This window comes from Chiloscyllium plagiosum, chromosome 23, assembly GCF_004010195.1.
Source record: "Chiloscyllium plagiosum isolate BGI_BamShark_2017 chromosome 23, ASM401019v2, whole genome shotgun sequence".
Classification (NCBI taxonomy): Eukaryota; Metazoa; Chordata; class Chondrichthyes; order Orectolobiformes; family Hemiscylliidae; genus Chiloscyllium; species Chiloscyllium plagiosum.
The window spans coordinates 52,426,539-52,454,264 of record NC_057732.1 but is presented as its reverse complement, the minus strand read 5'-3'; the positions used below and the strand labels follow the sequence as shown (position 1 = coordinate 52,454,264).

The following is a 27,726-nucleotide window of genomic DNA, read 5'->3' as shown; positions in this document are numbered from 1 at the left end:
TTTGAAGAAGTCAATCATCCCACGGAAAGGTCGGCCAACTCGTTCTGCGTGAACCTTGAACTGTGGAGAAAATTATTCTGTTTTCCGCACTCACTTCACTTTGTGGTTGCTTGATTCAGGAAGTCTCTGGATTAAAATCCCTGATGATTTTATTGGGAATGAAGTGAATACAGATGTTTAATTAACACCTCAGCTGTAGCATTAGCTGGATAATTAAATTTATTTTAAAAAGTTGGTATGAATTCTTTATTTCCATTTCGATATCAGATACACAGCACAGAAACAGGCCATTCAGCCCAATCACTCTGTGCTGGTAATTAGTCTGTAATCAAGCCACCTTCCATCTTTTCTGACCTGACCCCATCAGCGTAACCCTGTATTCCTTTCTCCCTCATGTAGCATTCTAACTTGCCCTTAAATGGATCTGACCTATTCATCTTAACCACTGCATGTGATATTCTGCACCCCTCGCTGTGGATGATGGGGCCGTTACATGGTTTGCTGCATTTGCTGATCACACCAAGGTAGAGAGAAGTGAGTTGTCAAGGAGAGCCAGGGTGGGTTGGGGGTTGGGGGAGAGGGGGGGGTGGTGGGTGGGTGGGGGTTCTGCAAAGAGACGAAGACAGGTGAGGTGAATGGGCAGCCCATTTGCAGATGGAATGTAAGGTGGGTAAGTGTGAACCTGTCCAATTTAGCAAGAAGAATAGACAAACGAGGTTATTATTGAAGTGGAGAAAGACTGTGGAGTCCAGTGGGTCAGAGAGATCTGGGTGGCTGAGTGACTCTTTTTAAGTGTCAGCAAATCATCATAGAATGTCTACAGTGTGGAAGCAGGCCATTCAGTCCATCGAGACCACACTGACCCTCCAAAGAGCATCCCACCCTATCCCTATCACCCTACATTCCCATGGCTAATCCCCATAGCTTGCACATCCTTGGACACAATTCAGTATGGCCAATCCACCCAAACCTGCACATCTTTAGAGAGTAGGAGGAAACCCACGTAAACACAGGGAGAATCTGCTAACTCCACACAGTCGCCCGAGACTGGAATCAAACCCTAGTCCCTGGTGCTGTGAGGCAGCAGTGCTAACCACTGAGCCACTGTGTTGCCATTGTTACATGGAATGTGGGTACCATGGGCAAGGCCAGTCTTTGTTGCCCACCCCTCATTGCCCCTCTCAGCCATCTCAGAGGGCAGTTAAGAGTTAACCACATTGCTGTGGGTCTGAGTCATATGTAGGGCAGACCAGGTAAGGATGGCAGATTTCCTTCCTCGAAGGGTGTTAGTGAGCCAACGTTTGAAAGGGGTTACAAATTCACTAGCTTTTTTAAAAATTCTGGGTTTTTTTTTATTTCAATTTCACCACCTACCACAGTGAGGTTCAAACCCATGATCACACAATATTTATCTGGTGCTCGAGATTACAGGTCCCATAATGTCATCACTCCACCCCCACTTTCCCTCAGTACAGGCTTTCACTGGGTTACAAACGCCCAACTTATGAACTGACCTCTCTAAAGTCTATTGTTTTAAAAAATTGAGTTACATACAATAGTTTGTACTAACAATCGGGGGAAAGAGACCTAATGGGCTACCTTTTCATGCAGAGGGTGGTGCGTGTATGGAATGAGCTGCCAGAGGAAGTGGTGGAGGCTGGTACAATTACAACATTTAAAAGGCATCTGGATGGGTATATGAATAGGAAGGGTTTGGAGGGATATGGGCCGGGTGCTGGCAGGTGGGTCTAGATTGGGTTGGGATATCTGGTCGGCATGGACGGGTTGGACTGAAGGGTCTGTTTCCATGCTGTACATCTCTGACTGAACTACTTTGCACGATGCTCAAAACACTGTGCGTTACAAGAGTAAGAATTAATCTTTAATCGTTATCTTTTCTTTTCCATCTATACAGTTTAAGAAATCTTTCTTTAATGTTTTTTATACTTATACACATACATACACACATTTTCTCTCACTCTGTTATAAATACTGTACTGTAGTTACTTTTATTATTATTACTGTATTATTATATTTAATGGTCAGACAGGCTTGAGGGGCTGAATGGCGTCCTCCTACGTCCTTTTTTCCTTAGTTGTTGTCTCAGTGATTCCCTTATACTGAGAGCGTCTGGTTTTGCTCTTCCTTATAGATTGAGAGATTATCTGTGTATCTATTTTAACAAAACCATTCAAGAATTAGAGAGATTTCTATTGGGACACCTCCACAGCTGTTTTCCTGATACGAGAAAGAGATTGAAATTGTTCAATAGCTAGAAACCCCACATTTCTGGGATCATCCCTATAAACCTTTATTGTACCTACTCCAGTGCCAAACTATCCTTATATTAGATTACTTACAGTGTGGAAACAGGCCCTTCGGCCCAACAAGTCCACACCGAAACGCCGAAGCGCAACCCACCCATTGCCCTACATTTGCTCCTTTTACCTAACACTACGGGCAATTTAACTTGGCCAATTCACCTGACCTGCACATCTTTGGACTGTGGGAGGAAACCGGAGGAAACCCACGCAGACACGGGAGAATGTGCAAACTCCACACAATCAGTCGCCTGAGTCGGGAATTGAACCCGGGTCTCTGGCGCTGTGAGGCAGCAGTGCTAACCACTGTGCCACCGTGCCACCCACATATGACCTAACCTAGTTACAGCTCAAATTTAGAAAGGTCTCTCTGCTTTTCAATTCTGTCCTTATAGAAGATTTTTTTTTATGACCTTGTTAAACCATGTCAGTATTTTTGAGCTTCTAGATTCCCATTTAAATTCAGAGCTGAGAGTCAGTGTCAGGTGTGACAGTGGGCAGCTCTCTTGTCTCTCAGTCAGAAAGTTTGAGGGTTAAACTCCAGCCTCTCCAGCACTGAGAGCAACGATCCAGGCTGGTGTTCCAGTGCAACAGAGTCGGAGTACTGCCCTGGTCGAAGCTCCTTCCTAAGGGAAGGTGTTCAACTGAGGTGTCAGATGAACATCAAAGATTTATTGCTGTCACAATTTAGAGGAAGAGGCAGCTTCCCTGAGTTTTGGCCAATACGTATCGCTCAGTCGATATCAGCACAGCCAACATCCAAGAGAGAGACCACAGTCTGGGTTTATACAGAACCTTATCCTGGTTTGAGCAATGAAGAGCTGAAAATGTATTTCAGGAAAAGCGCAGCAGGTCAGGCAGCATCCAAGGAGCAGGAGAATTGACGTTTCAGGCATGAGCCCTTCTTCAGGAAGAAGGGCTGAAGAATTCCTGAAGAAGGGCTGAAGAATTCCTGAAGAAGGGCTCTTGCCCGAAACGTCGATTCTCCTGTTCCTTGGATGCTGCCTGACCTGCTGCGATTTTCCTGCAACACATTTTCAGCTCTGATCTCCAGCATCTGCAGTCCTCACTTTCTCCTTGAGCAATGAAGAGTCCATTGTTGCCAGACTAGCCCGCAGTCGCACTGTTCTCTTCGAGTACAGGAGCAGGGATGTGTTGTTGCAGTTATACAGGGCTTTAGTGAGGCCACTTCTCGAATATTGTGTGGAGTTTTGGTCTCCTTTCCTGAGGAAGGATGTTCTTGCTCTCGAGGGAGTGCAGTGAAGGTTTCCCAGGCTGATTCTGGGGATGGCGGGGTCAGCGTATGAGGAGAGATTGACTCGGTTAGGATTGTTTTCACTGGAGTTCAGACTTATAAAATTATAAAATTCTAACAGGACTAGATGCAGGGAGGGTGTTCCTGATGGTGGGTGTGTCCAGAACCAGGAGAGACAGTCTGAGGATTCGGGGTAGGTCATTTAGGATGGAGATGAGGAGATATTTCTTCACCCAGAAGCGGTGAGCCTGCGGAATTCATTACCACATGAAGTAAGTGATGTCAAAACATTGAATGTATTCAAGAGGCAGCTAGATACAGCACTTGGGGCAAATGGGATCAAAGGTTCTGGGGAGAAAGCAGGATTGGGCTATTGAGTTGGATGATCAGCCATAAACGTGACGAATGGGGGAGCAGGCTCGAAGGGCCAAATGGCCTCCCCCTGCTCCCAGCTTTTGTGTTTCTTTGAAGCGCAGAATCCTTTTTGGCGAGAGTGAAAGTGTTGATAGAGACGCTCTCCCTGCTCTGAATAACTCTGTGGTGGACTCAATCAAAAGAAATCCCATTCCGTTGAAAAGGCGATGTCAGTAGCTCAGTGAATTAAAGGTGAGGGTAGCAGCCATTGCACAAACACTGATTAGAAATGAGGTTGAATGAGTCCCCAGAGAGTGTCGGACTGATTGCATTTCCGTCAGACACCAGAATGATTTGTTTCTCTGTTTCAATTCCACAGCCGAAACTCTTGGCAAAGGAGCTGCTTGACCTGGTGGCATCTCACTTCAACCTGAAGGAAAAGGAATATTTTGGAATAGCATTCACAGATGAAACGTGAGTTCTGTCTTTTACCCTTGCATTGCCTTCAGGATGTTGCTGTTGTCCTGCTGGTGAACCAACAATGGGCAAGCTAGATTGCTGAGGTGTCAATAATGAAGAGAGATCAATCCCAGGGGTGTCAGACACCTCTAAAATCAATCAATAACGCAGCACTCAAGATGTGATTAGCATCACTGTAATGTGTGAGCACTCATTGGGGTATCATTGATGTAAATAATGCATCTTACACTGTTTAATTTTCTGGTTTTGGGGGGAAATTTATACCTTTGGCCACAAGATTACACAGCTCAAATATTAGTGAGCAAACACCAAGAAACATTGAGTGGGATTCCTGTCTCTGCTACATGTTGAGGCAATATCCCTGTTCAAATACCCCACCCGGAACAAAGAGATTGCAAACACATCGGTCAGACCCGACACCAACATTTAGAGAACGTAATTTGAAAGCGTTGTCAGGTGTCCTCGCAGAAATGTGCTCATTTCTGAAGTTAATGTCAGTAGCTGCTTTGGTATTTTTGTCACAATTTCAGGAAAATAGAGGGGTGTGTCATAATCGTGAATTGAAGAGGAAGGATTTCACTCATGACCAATCCAGGACTGATGTGGAGGTGCCGGAGTCCAACTGGGGTGGGCAAGGTCAGAGGTCATGATTACAGTCCAACAAGTTTATTTGAAATCAACTGCTCTGAAAGCTTGAGATTTCAAATAAACCTGTGGGACTATAACCTGGTATCGCATGACTTCTGGGTTTAGCAGCAATAAGCAAGCAGGAGATTCTTTATCCCAAATGCCAATGATATTCTGAGACTCCGATACAAACAAGGCTTCCCACGGTGGATGGTCCTGAGCACAGCAGCTCTAGAAGATGCTAGAAATGTCCCTGCAATATCCCCTCAGCCACAACAGCAGCAATCAGTAATGTGGGATCTGTATTACAGGGATCCATACACAGTGGGTACACACAGAGGCACAGAATAAGAATATAAGAAATAGGAGCTAGTGTAGGCCATTCAGCCCCTTTAGCCCTACTCTGCCAGTCAAAAGACTTTGGCTGATCAGGTGCATCATCCCATCCTATTCCCCTCTCCCATCATTCACTTAAACCCAAACATTCGGATGGAATAAAACACATTAATGAGCTTTTAGAAAAGCATTTTTAAAAGGAAAGCTTGTGATTTCAAATAAACCTGTTGGACTATAACCTGATGTTGTGTGACATCTGCCTCAATGCAGGATTATTGGTCGGGTCCCCAGCCTGGTGCAGTTACATGCTCTGGAAGCTTCGCTTATTAATCCAGAGGGACTGCTCTGTACAGACCATGCTGCCTTCAATCCGTATCTGTTTCCACACGACAAATAGATGACATCCCACTCTCTGGTTCGTTTCTCGAGGCGATGGCCTGACCAATTGGAATCAACCTACTTGGTTTTAAATTTTAACAAAACCTGACAATTAACTGTCGATCAGCATCAACAGGTGCATTCTCCATGGCAACCCCTCTACCAGTCAGAGCCCACTCATTACTCTTCTCAAACAGTGTCAGATGTTGTTCTCCTTTCATGGGATATTTCATGCAAATTGCCCTGACAAGTGCAAGACGATAAATGTTGACAAATGTATCTTTTTACAAATTGGTGAGGGATAGCTTATACAGCACAGAACGAGGCCATTTGACCCATTAAGACTGCACCGTTTCTTTTGAAAACTAGTCCAGTGAGTTCCCCTTCTCTGCACTCTGCCCATACCCTTCTTCAACTCTTTCTCCATCAAATAATTATCCGATTGCTTTTTGAAAGCTGTTACTGAGTCTATCCATCAACCTCTCAGCTGTGTATGTGAAATCTGAACCGCTCCTTCTGTGAAAAAAATTGCATCTTTCCTCATGTCACCTCTGGTTCTTTTGCCAAGCAGCTTAAAGTGAGGCCCAAGTTAAAGCTCATAATTCAGCTGATGTTATAATGCCTCAGTGCTTTGCAGGATTTGTACCTTCCAGGGATTTTGTACCTTTAATCTCCCCACTCTTGTGAGTCTATTTATTATTAAGGAACTTGCACAGTGTGTGCTCTTCCATAAATCTTGCTTCCTGTCATCGCATATTTTAGTGCTGCATTAATTTCAACATTTCTCAGCACATTGTGTGAAATCCAATATCTCTCTTTCCATTTTGCTATTGTTCAGCCAGGAGATGGTTTGTGTGTGAAACTCAGACTCAGTGATCATCCAGTTTCATGAGCTGAAGTAAAACTCACTTCAGCATCCAGGGAGAGAGAGAAAGCTAATGTTTTGTGTCTAGATCTCTCTCCATGGATGCTGTCTGACCCACTGTGATCTCTAGTGTTGGCTGTTTTCAGTACAGATTTCAGCATCTGCAGTAACTTTCTCCAAAAATTCACTTCACTCCATTTTCAGCACAAGCTCCCTTATCACGAGGAACACAATAAAACGCATTTTACAAACCCCTACGTCAACTCTATTTCCATTGCCCTGTGAGCAATAATCAGGGAGCTACATTTTCAGAAGATTTGGAAGGGGGTCATGTTATGAGGAGATATTTTACAAAGTAGACCTGTTTATGCCTTAATTCAGAAGGTTGAGGAGCGATCTGATTGAGGTCTTCAAGTCGTTAACAGGAAAAGACAGGGTAGACAAAAAATAAACTAATTCCACTGGCTGGAGTTTTTGGGCGGCACGGTGGCTCAGTGGTTAGCACTGCTGCCTCACAGCACCAGAGACCTGGGTTCGAATCCACCCTTGGATGACGGTCTGTGTGGAGTTTGCATATTCTCCTCTTGTCTGTGTGGATTTTCTCCCACAGTCCAAAGATATGGAGGTAAGGTGGATTAGCCATGGGAAGTGCAGGGTTACAGAGGTAGGGTGGAGGATGGGTGGGATGCTCTTTGGAGTATCCATAAAATCAGTATGGGCTGAATGGCCTACTTCCACAGAGTAGGGATTCTAGAACTAGGAGCGCAGTCTGAGAATTAGGGCCAGAGCATTCAGGAGAGATGTTAGGAAGCATTTCTACACACACAGGGTGAGAGAGGTTGGGAACTCTCTTCCACAAACAGCAGTGAATGATTAGGCCACTGTTGGAATATTGCGTGCAATTCTGGTCTCCTTCCTATCAGAAAGATGTTGTGAAACTTGAAAGTGTTCAGAAAAGATTTACAAGGATGTTGCCAGAGTTGGAGGATTTGAGCTATAGGGAGAGGCTGAACAGGCTGGGGCTGTTTTCCCTGGAGCGTCGGAGGCTGAGGGGTGACCTTATAGAGGTTTATAAAATCATGAGGGGCATGGATAGGGTGAATTGGCAAAGTCTTTTCCCTGGGGTGGGGGAGTCCAGAACTAGAGGGCATAGGTTTAGGGTGAGAGGGGAAAGGTATAAAAGAGACCTACGGGGCAACTTTTTCACACAGAGGGTGGTACGTGTATGGAATGAGCTGCCAGAGGAAGTGGTGGAGGCTGGTACAATTGCAACATTTAAGAGGCATTTGGATGGGTATATGGATCGGAAGGGTTTGGAGGGATATGGGCCGGGTGCTGGCAGGTGGGATTAGATTGGGTTGGGATATCTGGTCAGCATGGAAGGGTCTGTTTCCGTGCTGTACATCTCTATGACTCTATGAGTTGTTAATTTTAAATCTTAGATTTTTTTGTTAAACATAGGCAGGTATATGGAGTTAGGCTACAGAACTGCCACAATCTCACTGAATGCAGAACAAGTTTGAGGGGCTGAATGGCCTCCTACTTTCACTGTGTTCTTTGGACTATCTTTCTCCACCCAGAGACTGGCGAGGGTCAGGAGCTCACTACCTGACAGGGTCCTAGAGGTAGAACCTCATCCCATTTACAAAGTGCTTAGATGCACACTTGACAGATTATAACCAAGACCCAGGAGCTAGAAGGTGTGAGTGGGTTGGGAGATTTTAGTTTTAGACAGCACAGTGGCTCAGCGGTTAACGTTGCTGCCTCACAGCACCAGGGACCCAAGCTCGGCTCCAGCCTCGAGCGACTGTCTGTGTGGAGTTTGCACATTCTCCCCGTGTCTGTGTGGGTTTCCTCTGGGTGCTCTGGTTTCCTCCCACAGTCCAAGGATGTGCAGGTTGGGGTGAATTGGCCATGAGAAATTGCCCATAGTGTTCGGTGCATGAGTCAAGGATAAATACAGGGTGTGGGGAATGGGTCTGGGTGGGTTACTCTTTGGAGGGTCAGTGTGGACTTGTAGGGCCAAAGGGCCTGTTTCCACACTTTAGGGAATCTAATCAGGCACACTGGCTCCACTGGCCTGCTTCTGTGCTGTGAATCTTTCAACATTGCTGCAGATGTGACTGGGCCAAGGATAAGCTGTCAGACTCTGAGTGTGTTCAATGAATTCAGCTGGCGAGGGTCTGATGGAAAGAGCTGTTGGATGACGGTGACACAGGGGCTGGTTGGAGCTGCTTCTCATTCCCCTCGGGTCAATTGCACCTCTTTAAATTCAAAGAAATCTGATTGGCTGGATTGTCAATCCTGAACAAGTGTCATTTCAAAAATGCTGAAGTTTGACGCTGAGAACAAATGTATCTAATGATTCATTAGAATGCTTACAAACAGCCTCTGTACAAGCGATACTGTGCTTATTCATTCAAGGTAGGTGAGGGTAGTAAACAGTCACTTATAGGAATTGAAGTAGACGCCAAACAACCCTGCCAGTACAGGCCCCTGTCATCAGGTGATATCATGGTTAGCCTGGTCAGAAATTGTTCCTTTCTCTGTTCAAGTGAAATCGCTTTAGTCAAATCTCAGGGAGAAGAGAGAGAGAGAGAGAGAGAGTGTGTGTGTGTGTCTGTCTGTCTGTCTATCTGTCTGTGTCTGTGTGTCTTTGTGTGTGTGTGAAATAGAGACAGTGTGAGAGAGAGTGAATGAGTGTGTGTGAGAGAAATAGAGAGTGTGTGTTTGTGTATGTTTATGCGCATTTGTGTGTGTGTGTAAGTTTTTCTGTTTGTATGTATGTGTGTCTCTGTGTGTTTGTGTGTGTCTGTCTGTGTTTGTATGTATGTGTGTCTCTGTGTGTTTGTGTGTGTCTGTCTGTGTTTGTATGTATGTGTGTCTCTGTGTGTTTGTGTGTGTCTGTCTGTGTTTGTATGTATGTGTGTCTCTGTGTGTTTGTGTGTGTCTTTGTTTGTGTGTGTTTGTATTTGTATATGTGTGTGTCTGTATGTGTGTGTGCATGTGTGTTGTTTCACTGTGGGTTGTGTTGAAAGATTCCTGCTATCAGACATATTGAATTACAGTCACCTTTCCCATTTCCCGTTATCTCAGTAAAGAGGATTTTACAGATCAGGGAGAGGAGAGAATAATTGAATTGTGAGCCACAGGTAGCTCTTGGCAAACAGATTGTTCATTTCTAATTATCAAGGATGAATATTGACTTGACACTCTTGATCAAAAGATAGTTATGAAAATGAGCAAAGATTATTGCTAAGGAGTCATGTCTTTGCAATGTCAATATCACTTGTTTGTTCTGTGAAGGGGTTTCTGTGATGAGTTATATCCCCTCTCACAGTGACCATTGTGCCTTGCTTCTTATCTCACTCAGGATAAATTCCTTTGTGACCAGTTCTTATCCATTTCCGCTGCGTGGTAGCCAGCGTATTTCTGTGGTTTCCTAGATTACAGAGCGAGCTTTACCACACTTTCTTTCTAAACTCAAGGTCAGGAAATTCTCAGCAAGTTTTAAAGTCTGAAGGTGCCTCAGGCACATGTACAGAGTAATCTCCAGCCCAGGGAGATGATTGTCTGGTGTTACCTGTAACTGAGGCAGGTTACTGTTTGCGTATGTGTCTTCCTGGAGACTAACTCACCAGGTTTCACTGTGATGTGTGGTATGATACCTCTAGACTCCAAACGTTAACTCTGTCTCTGTCTCCACAGATGCTGTCTGACCTGCTGAGTTTCTCCAGCATTCTGTGCATTTGTTTCAGTTTCCCAACATCCGCAGTATTTAACTTTTGTCATTTCAGTGTGGCATTGATGATGTGAGGTGGATATCGAGTGCAATTGTGCCACACCAAATGATTAGATGGTGCCCATTTCAGATGAAGCTGTTTTGTGTTTGGAAGGGGTACAATACACTAATAATAGAAACATCATTACTGCCTTAATTAAAAACGCACATTAGAAAATTTGTTTCTTGTTCAGTAGAACCACCTGAACAGACCAATCCACATGTTGAAACATTCACTTTTTTTGCTTTGAGATGTTAGCTGTGCATGAACTGGGCACATGATGGTGTACACCAGAGATTCATGTGTGCTCCTACACACAAGAGCAGGTTTGAAGTGTTGCGTTTGGAGGTGAGTGGTTGTAACATGAGGCTCCATAATTAACAACCTCTTAGTGTATAGAGCATCTTGCAGCTCGATCCTTCACCCTGCCTGTCTCCAGTGTTACAAAGGTCCCTCCTCTCCTGAAGGCATCACTGTTTACTGAGCAACACTAGGCAGAAGTAGGTAGTGCAGTTGCTGGAGATTAGAGTGGCTCTGGAAAAGCAAAGCAAGTCAGGTAGCATCCGAGGAGCAGGAAAAACAAATCGACATTTTGGGTTCCGATGAAGGGCTTTTGCCTGAAACGTCGATTTTTCCTGCTCCTCGGAAGCTGCCTGACCAGCACCACACTAATGTTGACTGAACGAAACTGCCAGGCAATAACCAGCACCAGGTTACCTCACCAAAAGGCTCATCCTTCAAATGTAAAGTCAAAGGAGCCTCGCTTTCTTTGTTTGAGGGCTTGGTAAGTGGTGAGATGTTAGATTCAGGGTCAGCCTTATCTACACGTGTTGCTGGCATTGAGTCATTCTCTCATAAGGTGGTAGTCCTGTGGTTCTCTGTGACAAAGGTGACTTTATCTGTTTTTATCCTTTCTTTTACAGTCTTGATATTTGGATGATTTAAAGGACATTAATGCTTCAGTCATCGAATCAGACAGCACGGAAACAGACCCTTTGGTCCAACCAGTCCGTGCTGAACATATTTCAAAACTAAACTCGTCCCACCTGCCTGCTCCCGGCCCATATCCCTCCAAACCTTCCCTATTTGTGTACTTATCCAAATGTCTTTTCAACATTGTAACTGTACCCCATCCACCACTTCCTCAGGAAGTTCATTCCAACATGACGTCCCAGCTGTTATACTCGTAGGTATGAACAATGAAGGCAAGTGTGTCAAAAGCCTTTTTAACCACCCTGTCTATATGCAACGCAAAATTCAAAGAGTTATGTAGCTGAATCCCTGGGTCCCTCTGTTCTCCAATACTTCCCAGGGCCCTCATTTCCCTCCGGGATGTAGCCAGCTGCTGCCAACACTGAGATCAGACAACTCAACAAACTCATTTCTTTCCACGTGTACCAGATTGAGCTAGAAGACTCATCTCTAAACAACTTGTTTTCCAACAGTTCTTGCTGTGTTTGTGCTTAGTGGCAGTGCATTTAATCTGAAGTAATTTCAGCTGCAGATAAAGTTGTGTTGATGATTATGTTCAATCACAAACTCTTAATATTCACCTGTATCTGTGTTTTTGTTTTTGCCGCTGTTTACCTATTATTTACATATCTATGCGACTTAACTCTGTGATCTCTGTATTGCTCGGTACATGTGACAATAAATTAAATTCAATTCAATTCAATTCAAGTTATGGGAATGATCAGCTATGGATCTGAAACCTGGCTTTTGATCACCAATATTTTCCCATTGGACATTGCTTCATACCTGTCACTTCCTGGTCTTGAATAATTTATGTTCTCTTGTTGGCTTGCTTGCCCTTGACCCCACGCATCAAACTGAAGTCAGTGATTCAATCACTGACAGTATTGGAACAAATTACTGCAGAGGCTGAAATCTGTACTGAAAACAGCAAATGCTGGAGATCACAGCAGGTCAGGCAGCATCCATGGTGAGAGAGCAAGCTAACGTTTCAAGTCTAGACTCTCTCACTGCCTGACCTGTTGTAATCTCCAGCGTTTCTTGTTTTTAAACACAGTGCTGGAGATACTCAGCAGGGTTGGTGATGTCCGTGGCAAGTGGGACAGAGTTAACAGCATTTTGAGTTGGAACTCATTGTGTGGTTTGAGGTTGACTTCACTGATCTGTTTTCTTTCAAATGATATTGACTTAAGACCTGGCGTGATTGGGCAGATTTGCTGGAGTTGAAACTTTATTGCTGGAACAGCACAGCAGGTCAGGCAGCATCCAGGGAACAGGAGATTCGACGTTTCGGGCACAGGCCCTTCTTCAGGAATGAGCAGAGAGTGTTCAGCAGGAGAAGATAAAAGGTAGGGAGGAGGGACTTGGAGGAGGGGAGTTGGAAATGTAGATGACCTGGGGTGTGCAGTGAAAATTCAGACCAATAAGTCAGACAAGCCAGCTTGAGTTTCACAGAGTGATCTCCTGGGGATGCCTCTGTCGGACATTGCTGTTTGAGCATGAAGGAAATCTCGGGTATGATGCCTCTGATCGTGTACAGTCATGTTTGAAGCAGATGTTGAGCAGACAGCTGTGGCTGATGTTCTGATTATGTTCTGTTAATCTTTGTTCATTCATACCATAGGTTCATACGAAGTTTCATAATCGACAGGCACATGCTCCTGGCAGTGACACCTCCTGTCTTAGCTTCTCATACGATGGCAACACCCTGGCCTCACGTGGTGGTATGTGTCTGTTTCTGTACATATAAATATGTGCCTCGTAAGTACTGCGCAAGTGTTGCACCTCCTGCGGTTGCAAGGGAAGGTGCCGGGAGTGGTGGTTGGGTCGGTGGGGGGTGTGGATCTGACAAGGGAGTCGCGGAGGGAGTGGTCTCTACGGACAGCTGATAGGGGAGGGGAGGGAAATATATCCTTGGTGCTGGGGTCTGTTTGGAGGTGGCGGAAGTGACGGCGGATGATGCGCTGTACATGGAGATTGGTGGGGTGGTAGGTGAGGACCAGTGGGGTTCTGTCCTGGTGGCGGTTGGAGGGGCGGGGCTCAAGGGCGGAGGGGCGGGAAGTGGAGGAGATGCGGTGGAGGGCACCGTCGACCACGTCGGGGGGTAAATTGCGGTCCTTGAAGAAGGAGGCCATCTGTGTTGTACGTATTTTGAACTGGTCCTCCTGGGAGCAGATGCGGCGGAGACGAAGGAATTGGGAGAATGGGATGGCGTTTTTACAGGGGGCAGGATGGGAGGAGGTGTAGTCCAGGTAGCTGTGGGAGTCGGTTGGTTTGTAGTAGATGTCCGTGTTGATTCGGTCGCCTGAGATAGAAACAGAAAGGTCTAGGAAGGGGAGGGAGGAGTCCGGGACTGTCCAGGTGAATTTGAGGTCGGGGTGGAAGGTGTTAGTGTAGTGGATGAACTGTTCAACCTCCTCGTGGGAGCACGAGGTAGCGCCGATACAGTCATCAATGTAGCGAAGGAAAAGATGGGGGGTGGGGCCAGTGTAGTTGCGGAAGATGGATTGTTCCACATACCCTACGAAGAGGCAGGCATAGCTGGGGCCCATGCGGGTGCCCATGGCTACTCCTTTTGTTTGGAGAAAGTGGGAGGATTGGAAAGAAAAGGGAGTAGCCATGGGCACCCGCATGGGCCCCACAACTTTTCTTGACCTGCTGTGCTGTTCCAGCAATAAAGTTTCAACTTTGATCTCCAGCATCTGCAGACCTCACTTTCTCCTCGCAGATTTGCTGGAGGATGAGGAGAGTGGGTGTGGACTCTGGGTCTATCCTCGATGGAGTTTAGAAAGATGATGGGAGATCTGATTGAAATGTACAGAATATTGAGAGGCCTGGATAGAGTGGACATGGAGAAGATGTTTCCATTAGTAGGAAAGACTAAGACCTGAAGGCACTGCCTCAGTGAGGGGGTGACCCTTTAGAACTGAGATGGGGAGGAATTTCTTCAGCCAGAGAATAGTGAATCTGTGGGACTCATTGCTGCAGAGGGCTGTAGAGGCCAAGTCATTGAGCGTATTTAGGACAGAGATAGGTAGGTTCCTGATTGATTAGGAGGTCAGGGGTTACAGGGAGAAGGGGGTTGAGAAGCATGTCAGCTACGATCGAATGGCAAAGAAACTCAGTGGGCCGAATGGCCTCATTCTGTACCTTATAGTCGCATGGTTGAGTCTGATTAATGAGACTCTGGACTTTCATTCAGACAGTGTGTGCTTCAATTTGAATTTTATTCACAAGGAAAGCCGCAGTGCATTTCTTTGAAAAGTCTTCCTTTGCTTTTACAATCAGCAGAAGACACACAGACTGGAGTAGCAGTACAATAGCCTGATAGCACACTGTGAGGAATTCATAATAGGAACAGAAAAAGCCAGATACAATCATCAGCTCAGGCAGGATATATGGAAAGAAAAACACAGAGGTGACGTGATGAAAGGTCACCAACATTTGAAGTGTTATAACATGGTGGCTCAGTGGTTAGCACTGCTGCCTCACAGTTTATAGGGTCCCAGGTTCGATTCCGGCCTCGGGCAACTGCCTATGTGGAGTTTGCAAGTTCTCCCTGTTTCTGTGTGGGTTTCCTCCCACAGTCCAAAGGTGTGCGAGTCAGGTGAATTGGCCGTGCTAAATTGCCCATAGTGTTAGGTGCATTAGAGGGGAATGGGTCTGGGTAGGTTACCCTTCGGAGTTATGGTGTGGACTGGTTGGGCCGAAGGGCCTGTTCCCACACTGTAGGTAATCTAATCTAAAAACATCAACTAAATTACTAGCTAGAATGTTGTTTTTCAACTCAGAAAAGTGGAACATTAAAGTAGGAACCAAAACTTGTACCTTAGTTTTACTGTGTACAGAGTTGGTCTCCACGTTTAAGAATTTAATTACATCAGATGCAGTTCAGCAAAGGTAGTTCACTTGTCTGATTTTTCGGACGAGGGGATTAGCTGATGGGGAAACATTTGGACAGGCTGAGCCTGTATCCGTTGAAGTTTAGAAGAATGAATGGCAATCTCATTGAGACACACAAGATCCTTGGAGGATTTGAGAAGGTGGGTACTGAGAGGCTGTTTCCTCTCGTGGGAGAGACCAGAACCAAGTGAAACAGTTTAGAAATAAGGGATCTTCACATTCAGAAGGAGATAAGCAGCCAGTTTTCCCTGAGGGTGATGAGTCCTTGGAACTCTCTACCCCCAAAGGGTTGTGGAGATGGGGGTCGCTTGATATTTGATTCGTGACTAACAAGGAGGTTAAAGGTGATCAGTGTTCTGTAGGAATGTGGAGTTGAAGCCACCATCAGATCAGCCATGGTTTTATTGAACAACAGAGCAGGCTTGGGGAGGTTATTGAGTTCATATGACCCGAAACATTAACTCACATATTCACTTCACAGATAGCCACCAACCCTCGGTGAGAAATTCCAGCAGTGCTGAAGGGAGTGAAGCTGATTATAAAGTTTGAGAAACCAATAGGTCGTTCAGAAGGCCACAGATCCACAACTCACACTCCTAGCTGCTTAACCAAGCGGTGCCAGTACCAGAACCTGCCCCCAACTCCAGTCTGCCATCTCCCAGCTCCTTGTACAGCCAATGGTTACCCTCTGGAATATGATGCTTACTCGAGTGTCTGGTACAGCTATCCATTAAGAGATGGATAGAGCTCTTAAAGATAGTGGAATCAAAGGTTACGGGGATAAGGCAGGAACAGGATACTGATTGTGGATGATCAGCCATGATCATAATGAATGGTGGTGCTGGCTTGAAGGCCGAATGGCCTACTTCTGCACCTATTGGGCTTGTATACCCTTGAGTTTAGAAGACTGAGAGGGGATCTGATTGAGACATATAAGATTATTAAAGGATTGGACACTCTGGAGGCAGGAAACATATTTCCGCTGATGAGTGAGTGCCGAACCAGAGGACACAGCTTAAAAATACGGGGTAGACCATTTAGGACAGAGATGAGGAGAAACTTCTTCACCCAGAGAGTGGTGGCTGTGTGGAATGCTCTGCCCCAGAGGGCAGTGGAGGCCCAGTCTCTGGATTCATTTAAGAAAGAGTTGGATTGAGCTCTCAAAGATAGTGGAATCAAGGGTTATGGAGATAAGGCAGGAACAGGATACTGATTAGGAATGATCAGCCGTGATCATATTGAATGGTGGTGCAGGCTCGAAGGGCTGAATGGCCTACTCCTGCACCTATTGTCTATTGTCAAATGGCCTCATTTGCCCTACAGTTGAGTGAATCTAGAGCTTTCCGTGATTCCTACCCAACCCAAAACCTCTGTTTCTGGGGAGCCTCTGTTTACCATCTCTCACCACAAGTCAGTAACACACTCGATTATATTTCAGTCACAAATGAAAGAAGGTCCATTGTCAGCATCTAGAGGTTTTAGTCACCTCTAAGACTTAAGTGTGAAATTATAAAAATATATGTTTCTGTAAAAAGCTTTCGAAACACTCTTGAAAAACATTAATTGCTTATGCCTCACTATTAATCAAACAATATACAGTGCAGTCTATGTTGATGTTCTTAGCAAATTAAATAAATGTTTGCAAAGCGTAATTTCCCTGTCACACAGTGGAATCTGTTATTTGAAATTGCACGGGTACCATGGAAATTATACTGCACACGTTTCCTGTGGGAGTTTAAGTAAATGCAGCTTGATTTGCCTCACTGTACCCTGCACTTAAGACCTAACAAAGACCAGCTGTTACTATTGTACATTGTGAGAAATAATGTGAAACTGGTACAGATAGGGTCACACCACCCTGGGCAGTGTCGTATTCTGTGGGCGTGAAGTCTTCAAACATTGTGCTGGAATCCACAGTTCGATTGAATCTTTGATTGAAATGCAAGATTTGTTTTTCTGGTCCAAAATGCAGCCAAACTTTGCTGGTGTTAGCCTGTACCCTGCAGTAGGCACAGATTCCCAGGGTAATTTCCTCACGTGAATGGCTCAGTCTTTGTGTTTGGGCCTTGGTGGTGGATGCTAAGAGACACTAGGGGAGCTGAGCTCCAATCCTGTCCAAGTGTAGTGTCCTCTATCAGTGATCATCTCTCCATCAGGCTGTGTAGCCCAGATGAGACTCGGGCTGATTTCTTAAATGTTACTGAAAATAATAAATGCTGGAGATCACAGTGGGTCAGGCATCTTCCACGGAGAGGGAGCACGCTAATGTCTGGGGTCTAGATGTCTCTTCATCAGAGCTGACATGATGTGTGGAGGGAGCAGCGTTTATGGGGGAGGGGTGAAGTGCAGAGGGAGAAAGGGTGCTGATACAGCAGATTAAGTGATTGGAATGTACGAATGGCAGAACTCACTCCTGATGAAGAGCTTATGCCCGAAACGTTGACTCTCCTGCTCCTCGGATGCTGCCTGACCTGCTGTGCCACACTCTTCAACTCTGATCTCCAGCATCTGCAGGCCTCACTTTCTCCCAGAGCAATGGTGTGTCTAACTGTCAGACTGGAAAGAGCAGAGCAGCCCATTGGGATGGGGAGGAGGGGAGAGAGGACATGGTGACAGAGCTTGCGCATGGACTGTGCGTGTTCTACAAAGTGATCACCCAGTCTGCGTTTGGTTTCTCCACTGTAGAGTAGGCCACATTGGGTGCAGCCAATACAATCCACAGGATTGGAGGAGGTAGTGATGAAGTGCTGCTTCACCTGGAAAGACTGTTGAGGCCCTTTGATTTTACCTTGGCTCAGAGCAGCCATTCAACATTGCACAGACTTAAAACTGCATTCTTGCACAGCTGATGCCTGGTCTGTGCCTTATCTGTGAGTGGCCACTTACCTTTGCCTTTGTGTGAGAATTCTGAGATCTTGACTTTCACTAAAATCTTCGAAGTGGTTTGTTAAGCAAACATTTTGTTACTGTCATTGTTGCTGTCTGCATTTCTCATGCATGTGTTTATTTATCTTGCATTTTTCTATGCAAAAGAAGAATTTCTTTTCACATTTAACCCATCACAAAAAAACATGATGGAGAAAGGAAAGCTGTTAGTTAATTACAGAAATAGTTGAGGAATAAGTTGGAGCCAGAAATTTACCAGCGTATTAAAGTGTGACTACTTCAGTCACCCATGATAAATAATTTCTGAAACAGAAATCAGAGAGAAACTCAGCAGATCTGGCAGCATCTGTGGAGAGAAAGCAGAGTCAACGTTTGGGGTCCAGTGACCCTTCTTGCACCAAAGAAAAAGTGGTCTCTATGTTGAAGACATGGGATAGAGGGGGGAGAGTAGACGATAAGTGGAGTGGGGCTGAGAAAGGGACAGACAAGCTAGTGGATAATGGTGAGCCAGAGAGAAAGGGAAGCCACTAATGAGGACCATTACTGGCTGAAAATGTATTGGCAGTGATGAAAGTAGCCCTCATGATGACAAAGCCAATCATTTCTGATTTGCAACAAAACAGCAATTGCTGGAAAAGCTCAGCACGTCTGGCACCATCTGCGAAGAGAAATCAGAGTTAACGTTTCGGGTCGAGTGACCCTTCCTCAGAACATGGTGGGGTGCCTTTCAGAGGGGTGGTGTGGACCAAATGGGCCAAATGGCCTGATTCCTCACTGTAAGGATTCTGTGATTTTATGACTGTGCTTTGATAAAACTGTGGATGCTGGAGATCTGAAACTAAAAAACAACATACATTGTCTGAGACACTCTGCAGGTCTGGCTGGGAGAAATAGGGTTAACGTTTCCATTGCCTGCTACAGTGTCCCTTGTCATCATAAAACCGTGCAGCACCAAACATACCGCAGTAATGTCCCATTGATACATTGGAAGCAGCCTGCGTATTACAGGAACCATGAAAGACCATCCAAAACGCTGAGCGTTTATTATCTGGAGAGATATGTTTCACAGCACACACTCACTCCTGTTCAGTCAGAACTGGAGAAGGGTCACTGGACTCAAAACGTAAACTCTGTTTTTCTCTCTCCACAGATGCTATCAGATCTGCTGAGTTTCTCCAGCCAATTTCTGTTTGTGTGTAGAAGATAACCACTTTATCTAGTCTGGTGTTTGTAACGGGAGAAAGTGAGGACTGCAGGTGCTGGAGATCAGTCAATAGTGTGGTGCTGGAAAAGCACAGCCAGTCGGGCAGCAGCAGTGGGGTTGTGATTACCATCCCTGAGTTTTAATCGACAGGAGATGTTTCAGTGCAAGGCTTAAGGTCAGACTGATTTCGTCAAGTCCCCTTTTCAAAGTTCTTGGCGTAAGTTTCATCTGCAAATGTTTTAAGATCAGTGGATGATATTTCTCCAGCATCATGTCAGATCACAGAGATTCACAAATACAGAGCCGAAGTTGGATAATTATTCAAAAAAATTAACAAGGTTACAGGGGGAAAAGATGGAGGATAGAAGAAGCTGAGTCATTCCCACAGAAGGCCTGCACACGCACATAATGGGCCAAATGGCCTCTTCTCTGCTACCATTTGAAGATTTTATGATATGCAGAAATCTGAAAATTCACCAAAATAAAGCAATGGTCATAAACTACCTACAGTGTGGAAGCAGACCATTCAGCCCGTCAAGTCCACACCAACCCTCTGAAGAGCAGCCCATCCAGATCCACTCCCTACCTGTCCCTGTAGCCCTGCATTCCCCCATGGCACATCCCTGGACCCAACAGTAATTTAGCATGGCCAGTCCACCTTGCACATCTCCGGACTGTGCAAGGAGACCAGAGCACCCAGAGGAAACCCACGCAGACACGGGGAGAATGTGCAAACTCCACACAGACAGTCGTCCAAGGGTGGAATCAAACCCGAGTCCCTAGTGCTGTAAGGCAGCAGTGCCAGCCCAGTCTACAATCAGGAGGGGACTACGCCAGTCAGCATTTTAGGGAAATAATTTCGACCCAGAATATTAAATGTTTTCAAATTCTGTCAGAGAGCCCCCAGGACAGTTGCAGCATTTTATGTTTTTATGACAGAACTCGTTCATCCCTGCGGCCATTTCTGAAAAGGTCAGATTTTGAGCGGTTTTGCACAGATTCTGTTTTGCCAATCAAAACTTGGCAATAAAGACACTGAAGAAAAAGCCAGCAATTTCAAGGAAAAGCCCAACAAAAGCAGCTTTTATGGACAAGCCTCTCTGTGTCCAACAATACGACTGGATCACTGTGGGAGACCGAGTGATGGGGGGGCTGGGGTCCCAGAGCAAAGCAGCTGGCACAGGGTAATTTTTCAGAGCACAGATGCCTCCTGTGATTATGCCAGCTTTCCAGGATCATGTCGTTTCTCTGCATTGAAACATTCATGAGCTGTGATCCAGAGAACATACTCGGTGCTCTGAAATCACTGTGGCCCGGAGTGTGGAGCCACAGAAGACAGTGTTGGTAGTTCACTGAGTGGACAGCTCTCTGCAGAATCTACGGTGAGAGGGGGTGGGGGCTTCTCAGCATAACATCCCTCTTAACCTGTTGGTGTGTCCCGTGTCATACCCTCTGCGGTGGAGCAGTGGCATGGCGGAGCCAATTAGAGAATCCTCTCACACAGAAGGCGTGGTATGGGCTACGCCAACCTTTCTCCACATTTCCCCCCCCCTCACTGTCCCCTCCCCAGGGTGGGTGGGCTGTGGCAGGTTCTGAGGCATTTGGGTAGGATATTGGAACGGGTGGGATATTAGATCTTGGATTCGGTGTTGGGTGGGTGTGGAAAGGGGGGTGTGGGGATTCCAAAGCCTGTCCTGGAGCAGAGGCTTATAGAGGCATAGAGCACGGAAACAGACCCTTAGGTCCAATTTATCCATCTAGTTCCATTTGCCAGAATTTGGACTATCTCCCTCTAAGCCCTTCCTATTCATGTACCCATCCAGATGCCTTTTAATCGGCTCAGTGGTCAGCACTGCTGCCTCACAGCGCCAGGGACCTGGGTTCAATTCCAGCCTCAGGTGACTGTATGGAGTTTGCACATTCTCCCTGTGTCTGTGTGGGTTTCCTCTGGGTGCCCTGGTTTCCTCCCACAGTCCAGAGATGTGCAGGTCAGGTGAATTGGCCATGCTAAATTGTCCATAGTGTTGAGGGATGTGTAGGTTAGGTGCATTAGTCAGGGGTAAATGTAGAGTAATAGGGGAATGGGTCTGGGTGGGTTACTCTTCAGAGGGACGGTGTGGACTTGTTGGGCCTGTTTCCACACTGTAGGGATTCTATGATTCTATGAAATGTAATTGTATCAGCCTCCACCACTTCTTCTGGCAGTTCATTCCATACACGTACCACCCTCTGTGTGAAAACATTGCCCCTTAGGTCCCTTTTAAATCTTTCCCCTTTTTTTTATTTCAAAAATACACTTTATTCATAAAATACTTTGATGATCTGTACAGTTGGACATGCCATACATATGTAAACATTCCATTTGTTTGCATACCGAAAACAGAGTAATCATTCCTATTTACAGGTCTGTACGATTGCATTTTTAGCTGAGGCGTCAGCAGAGCCCAAATGACTGTGTGGGCCCCCTGTTCTTCTTTAGGCCCCAGAGAGCGTCCTTCACCGAGTTGATGATCCTCCAGGCAGAGTTGATGTTCGTCTCGGTGTGTGTCCCGGGGAACAGGCCGTAGAGCACGGAGTCCTGCGTCACGGCACTGCTCGGGACGAACCTCGACAAACACCACTGTATTCCTCTCCAGACTTCCTCTGCGTAGGCACATTCCAGAAGGAGGTGTGTGACAGTCTCGTCCCCCCCCGCAGCCACTTCGAGGGCAGTGTGCAGTGCGGCTGAGAGTCCGGGCGTGCATAAAGGATCTCACAGGCAGAGCCCTTCTCACCACCAGCCAAGCCATGTCTTGGTGCTTTCCCCTCTCACCCTAAACCTTTGTCCTCTAGTTCTGGACTCCCCTGCGCTGGGAGAAAAGACTCTGAGTATCCACCCTATCCATGCCCCTCCTGATTGTATAAGCCTCTATTTTGGACAGGCCTTTCTCGCCAGGGGTGTACTGAGGCTTTGGGTTGGGAATTAATGCCCACTTATTGGCCTCATCCCACCACCACAGCTCTCCAGGCTGCAGCAGCAGAATGGGGAGACCTGGGAGCAACAATTAACCCTATCAGGGCTGGCTTTCAGCCTTCTGAGAAAGGTCACTTGTTGAAGGCACGCAAGAGACATTGTTGGGAACACATGTTTATACCCGAGAAGATTTTGGACGACTTGGACATTGGCTGGATTTTAACAGATTATGCCAGGTGGTTTCTTAGAAACCAAAAGTCAGCAGTTTAATATACACTGTATCCCACTTTGTCGTTATTCTGGAAATCATGTGACCTTTAGTGAAACAGCAAAGCAAAGTTTTCAAGATGTTAAGAGCCAATGGCTGCCTAGCAACCTCCTTACGGGATGCAAATTTATAACAGAGAAAAGGAGGAATTTCTTCCCTGAGGGTTCAGAATCTGGAACTACCTGCCCTCGAGAGCTGTAGGGGCAGAGTCCCTGTGTATAGCTAAGGCTGAGATTGATAGGCTCTTGATCAGCTGGGGGATGAAAGGTTACGGGGAAAGGGCAGGAAAGTGGACGTTGAGGAATGTTGGATCAGCCAGGATCCTATTGGATGGCAGAGCAGGCTTGAGGGGCTGAATGGCCTACTGCTGTTCAGGAATAAGGGCTGAACTATTACAGCTTTCAGCACTTTGGTTTTGGTTTTGTTACCAGGGGAAAGCCATCACATTATTTCCTCTGTTTGCACACTTCTGTGCTCTCAGAGTGGTTTTTCTGTTTTGCATTTTTATTTTGAAAATTGTCATTCCTGCAGCGATGTATCGTTTTGTGTATGTGTCTGTGTGTACAATTAAGGGGATAGAGTTTTAATTCTGAATCATAGCTTGGGTGTGATTTCCAATTCCTTTTAAGAATAGGTTTTAAAACAAATTATTTTGAGTTTATTAAGGATTCCGGGTGCACCTTATGTATTTGACAGCAATACTAGCCAGGAGCATCTGGCTGTTTTGGTAATTGGGTCAACAAATTTACATTTATTGTGTGATCAGTGGAATAGTGGGACTTAATTATCAGCATGCTCCTCCTGTCACAGTTGTAACCCCAGAGTGAGGTAGAGAATAAGTAAAAACAGCTTTAGATAATGAATTTAAGAAACCACTCTCACACTCACTTTGAATTTATAGCAGGATTGTCTTTGCTTCCTGACATTCTGATTGTAATATTAGTTGGACCTTATCAAATAAAGGTAGGATTTTATTATTGGATTTTTGAGTGCACTAATTATAAGCGGGAAACCACACATAATAAGTTATTGGGAATAATCGCACTGTAAGGTGTAGGTGAATGTGCTGGCATGAGCACCCCAACATCTATACCAAGCACAGGTATTAAAACAAATTCTTCTGAAATTCAGCTCTTTGAATATTAATATCTGAACAAATGAATTTTGCAAAATGAAAACAAGATGAAAGGGCTGAGAGAGTGGAGAAAGGGGTCGTGGGTGAGATGACCAAAGAAACAGGGGTGGAGAGAGAACAGGATAAAAGTGATGGAGAGAGAGAGAGAGAGAGAGAGAAGGGAGAGAGACAGCGTTTGTGAGGGAGAGAGTTTGGGAGGTTGAGGAAGGAGAAGAGAGAGAGAATGGAAAGGAGAATTCTTGATGATGGACTGGGCAACATTTTTTCTTGTATGTTAATACATCTCTGTCCTGTGTACAGTGAAAAGTTAATTTAGATAAACGTGAGTATTTTGAAAAGGCAAATCAGGGCAGGCATTATACACTTAATGGTCAGGTCCTGGGGAGTGTTGCCAAACAAAGAGACCTTGGGGTGCAGGTTCAGCGTGCCTTAAAAGTGGAGTGGCAGGTAGACAGGGTAGTGAAGAAGCCATTTGGTACCCTTGTCTTTAGTGGTTAATGCATTCAGTGGAGGAGTTGGGAGGTCTTGTTGCGGCTGTATAGGACATTGATTAGGCCATTTTTGGAAAACTGCATTCAATTCTGGTCTCCCTGTTATAGGATGTTGTGAAATCTGGAAGGGTTCGGAAAAGGATGTTGCCAGGCTTGGAGGGAGAGGCTGAACAGGCTGGGGCTGTTTTCCCTGGAGCATCAGAGTCTGAGGTGTAACCTTATAGAGGTTTATAAAATCATGAGGGGTATGGATAGGGTAAATAGAGGTAAATAGACAAAGTCTTTTCCCTGGGGTCGGGTAGTCCAGAACGAGAGAGCATAGGTTTAGGGTGAGAGAGGAAAGATATAAAAGAGATCTATGGGGCAACGTTTTCACACAGAGGGTGGTGAAGAAGCTGGTACAATTACAATATTTAAAAGGCACCTGGATAGGTATATGAATAGGAAGGGTTCAGAGGGATATGGGCCAAAAGCTGGCAAATGGGGCAAGATAAATTTCGGGTATGTAGTCATTACAATATTTAAAAGGCACCTGGATAGGTATATGAATAGGAAGGGTTCAGAGGGATATGGGCCAAACGCTGGCAAATGGGGCAAGATAAATTTCGGTTATGTAGTCAGCATAAACAAGTTGGACCGAAGGGTCTGTTTCTGTGTTGTACATCTCTATGTTGCTGTAACTGTATGAAAGAGTGAGTGAGGCAACACTGAAAGGGAGAGAGTGAGGGTTATTGAGAGAGTAAGAGGGTGTGAGTGAAGAAGGGAGTGTGACTGAGAAAGGGAGAGATTGAAGGAGAGAGAGATAGAAAGAGGGAGACTGTGAGTGAGTGGGGAGAAGGAGGGAGAGTGCAACTGTGACTTGATGCAGAGGACAGTGAGGGAGACAAAGAGTGAGGAAGAGAGAGAGAATGAGGGAAAAGACAATGAATTAAAATGCTGCATTAAATCAGTGTCCTTCTTCATCATCTGCTGCACCAAGGCAAATGGTACGTTAGCTTTCATATTGAGTACAGGAATGTCTAGATGTAAATGTACAGGGTCATAATGAGATGACAACTCCGTCTTGGTCTCCTTTATCACGATATTCTGGTGATGGAGGTGTGTCAGACTGATGTATGATGAGAGACTGAATCATATACATTGACAGCAGTTTAGAAGAATTACTGGGGGAATCTCATAGAACATATAAAATTCTAACAGGAGCAGACAGGATAAATCCAGGAAGAATGTTCCTAAAGACCATGGCGTCCAGAGCAATGGTTCACATTTTAAGGGTAGGACTGAGACGAGGAGAAATTTCTTCACCCAGAGAGTGGGGATTCTGTGGAATTCTCTACCACAGAGAGGGGTTGAGGTGAAGTATTTTCAAGAAAGAGAATAGATATATTTCTTAGGGCTAAGGGGATCAGAAGGTATGGGGAGATAGCAGGAACTGGGGACTGAGTTGGCTGATCAGCCATGATCATTTGAATGGTGGAGCAGGTTCGAAGGGCTGAATAGCCTACTCCTGCTCCTAGTTTGTGTATCTCTGTGTTTGACACGTTACCTGGCTTCAGCCATGAGATTTTGAACTTGAGATGAGTTCAGAGCAACGATCAGAGAAAAGACAGAGAGGTGAAGCACTGAGATCGGGTAGTTCTTCACACAATGTGAATGAAATTCCAACGGACTGTTCGGTGTTGGAAACTCTGGAGTAAACAATAACTTGCACTGAGCAGTGTGTTCATGCAAAGAACAAAGTCCCAAGAGATTTCACAGGCAGCTGTCATGCGAGTAAATACAGAAGTAGGAGAGGGGAGGTTTAGATTTAAGGTTAAATCAAAGAGAGTGGTTTCAAGGTTTTTAAAGAGGGGGAAGAAAGAGTGACTGGGGTCAGGGTAAAGTTTATGAAGGGAACTCCCAAAAGTATGATCTACATTCTCTGCTATTGGCTATTGGTGAAGGAAGTGGAGATACAGAATCACTTTGACATTGGGCTGTAGAATGAGTGGGATGATGGAGGGGGTAAAATAGGGCGTCTTCACCTGTAAACAAATCTTCAGGCTCAGCGAGCTAACTTACGTGCTTATCTTAATATTATTACATGCTGTTTGGAGTAGAAGGAAGGACACAATGGATTATCCAATGATCTGACCTGTGAAGCAAACTGAAAATGTAGCCTGTCGTTCTGTGGGTTAGCAAATGCATTAATTTAGTACAGAAGGAAGCCATTTGGCTCATTGTGACTGCAGCAGCCACTCTCATCCCATTTCCTAGCTGCCGGTGCACAGTCCAGGATGCCACGGTGACACACTATCTAAACATTACTTACAAGTTACAGGAGCTTGTGACTCTCCCACCCTTTCATGCAGAGAGCTCCAGCCTCCCAACACTCTGAGTGAAAAGGTATCTCCTCACCTCCCCTCTTACCTTCCATCTCTCACACCTTCAATATGTGCCCCTGTTTATTCCCCTACTACTGATGGAAAAAAAGTGCCTTTCAATCCACCCTAGCTCAGTCCTTTATAAGCTGATACACTTCTATCAAGTTCCCTCTCAACCTTTGCTGCTCCACAGACACCAACCCAAGCCTGTCCAATCTTTCCCCATAGCTCAGACCCTCCAGCTCAGTCACCATCCTGGTAAATCTCCTCTGCACCCTCTCTAATGCAACCACATCCTTCCTATAATGTGGTGACCAGAACTGCACACAATATTCTAGTTGTGGTCCAGCCAGTCTCATAGTAGTTTATCTCATTGTAGCGCCTCACCTTTTTAATTGATGAATATTTCTCAACTTGGGAGTGGTCTATATTGTCAATGACTTTGAATATAATACACTATATTGCCTTTGGGAGTTTATAGAGAATTTAATGGTTACTGCGGATTATATCTGCCATAAATGCTGTTGGATGCGAATCTTATCAGATTGAGTGGATCCGTTGGAGAGACAGATAGAAGCGATGAGGAATTTGCAACAGCAACAGTGGGTGATGGATGGCAGTTATAGGAAGGGGGCAAAGTCTCAGATACAGTCACATAGATTGGTTAACTCCAGGAAGGGTAAGAGAGATCGGCACCTAGGGCAGGAGTCTTTTGTGGATATACCCATTTCAAACAGGAATGCTTTTTGGAAAATGTAGGGAGTGATGGATTCTCAGGGGAACGTAGCACGAACAGCCAAGTTTCTGGTATTGAGACTGGCTGTAATGCAATGAGGGGTACGTCGGCTTCCAAGAGATCAATTGTGTTAGGGGATTCTGTAGTCAGAGGTACAGACAGACGTTTCTGTGGCCAGCAGAGAAAAAGGAATGTTCTCATGGGGGAGAGGGGCCAGCAAGAGGTCATTGTCCACATTGGAACCAACGATATAGGAAGGGAAAAGGTTGACACTCTGAAGAGAGATTACAGAGAGTTAGGCAGAAATTTAAAAAGGAGGTCCTCAAGGGTAGTAATATCTGGATTACTCCCAGCACTACGAGCTAGTGAGGGCAGGAATAGGAGGATAGAGCAGATGAATGCATGGCTGAGGAGCTG

The 27,726-nt window shown here is 45.5% G+C and overlaps 1 protein-coding gene across 6 annotated transcripts in view; it reads left to right on the top strand.

The window, feature by feature from the left end:
- The window catches only part of frmd4a (FERM domain containing 4A), a 721,373-nt gene that overhangs the window by 474,911 nt on the left and 218,736 nt on the right, over nucleotides 1–27,726 (top strand). For all 6 annotated transcript variants that reach the window (XM_043714187.1, XM_043714188.1, XM_043714186.1 and 3 more), the window contains one exon: nucleotides 4,310–4,404. In XM_043714187.1, coding sequence (XP_043570122.1) covers nucleotides 4,310–4,404 — 95 coding nt within the window. The remainder of the gene's footprint in view (nucleotides 1–4,309; nucleotides 4,405–27,726) is intronic.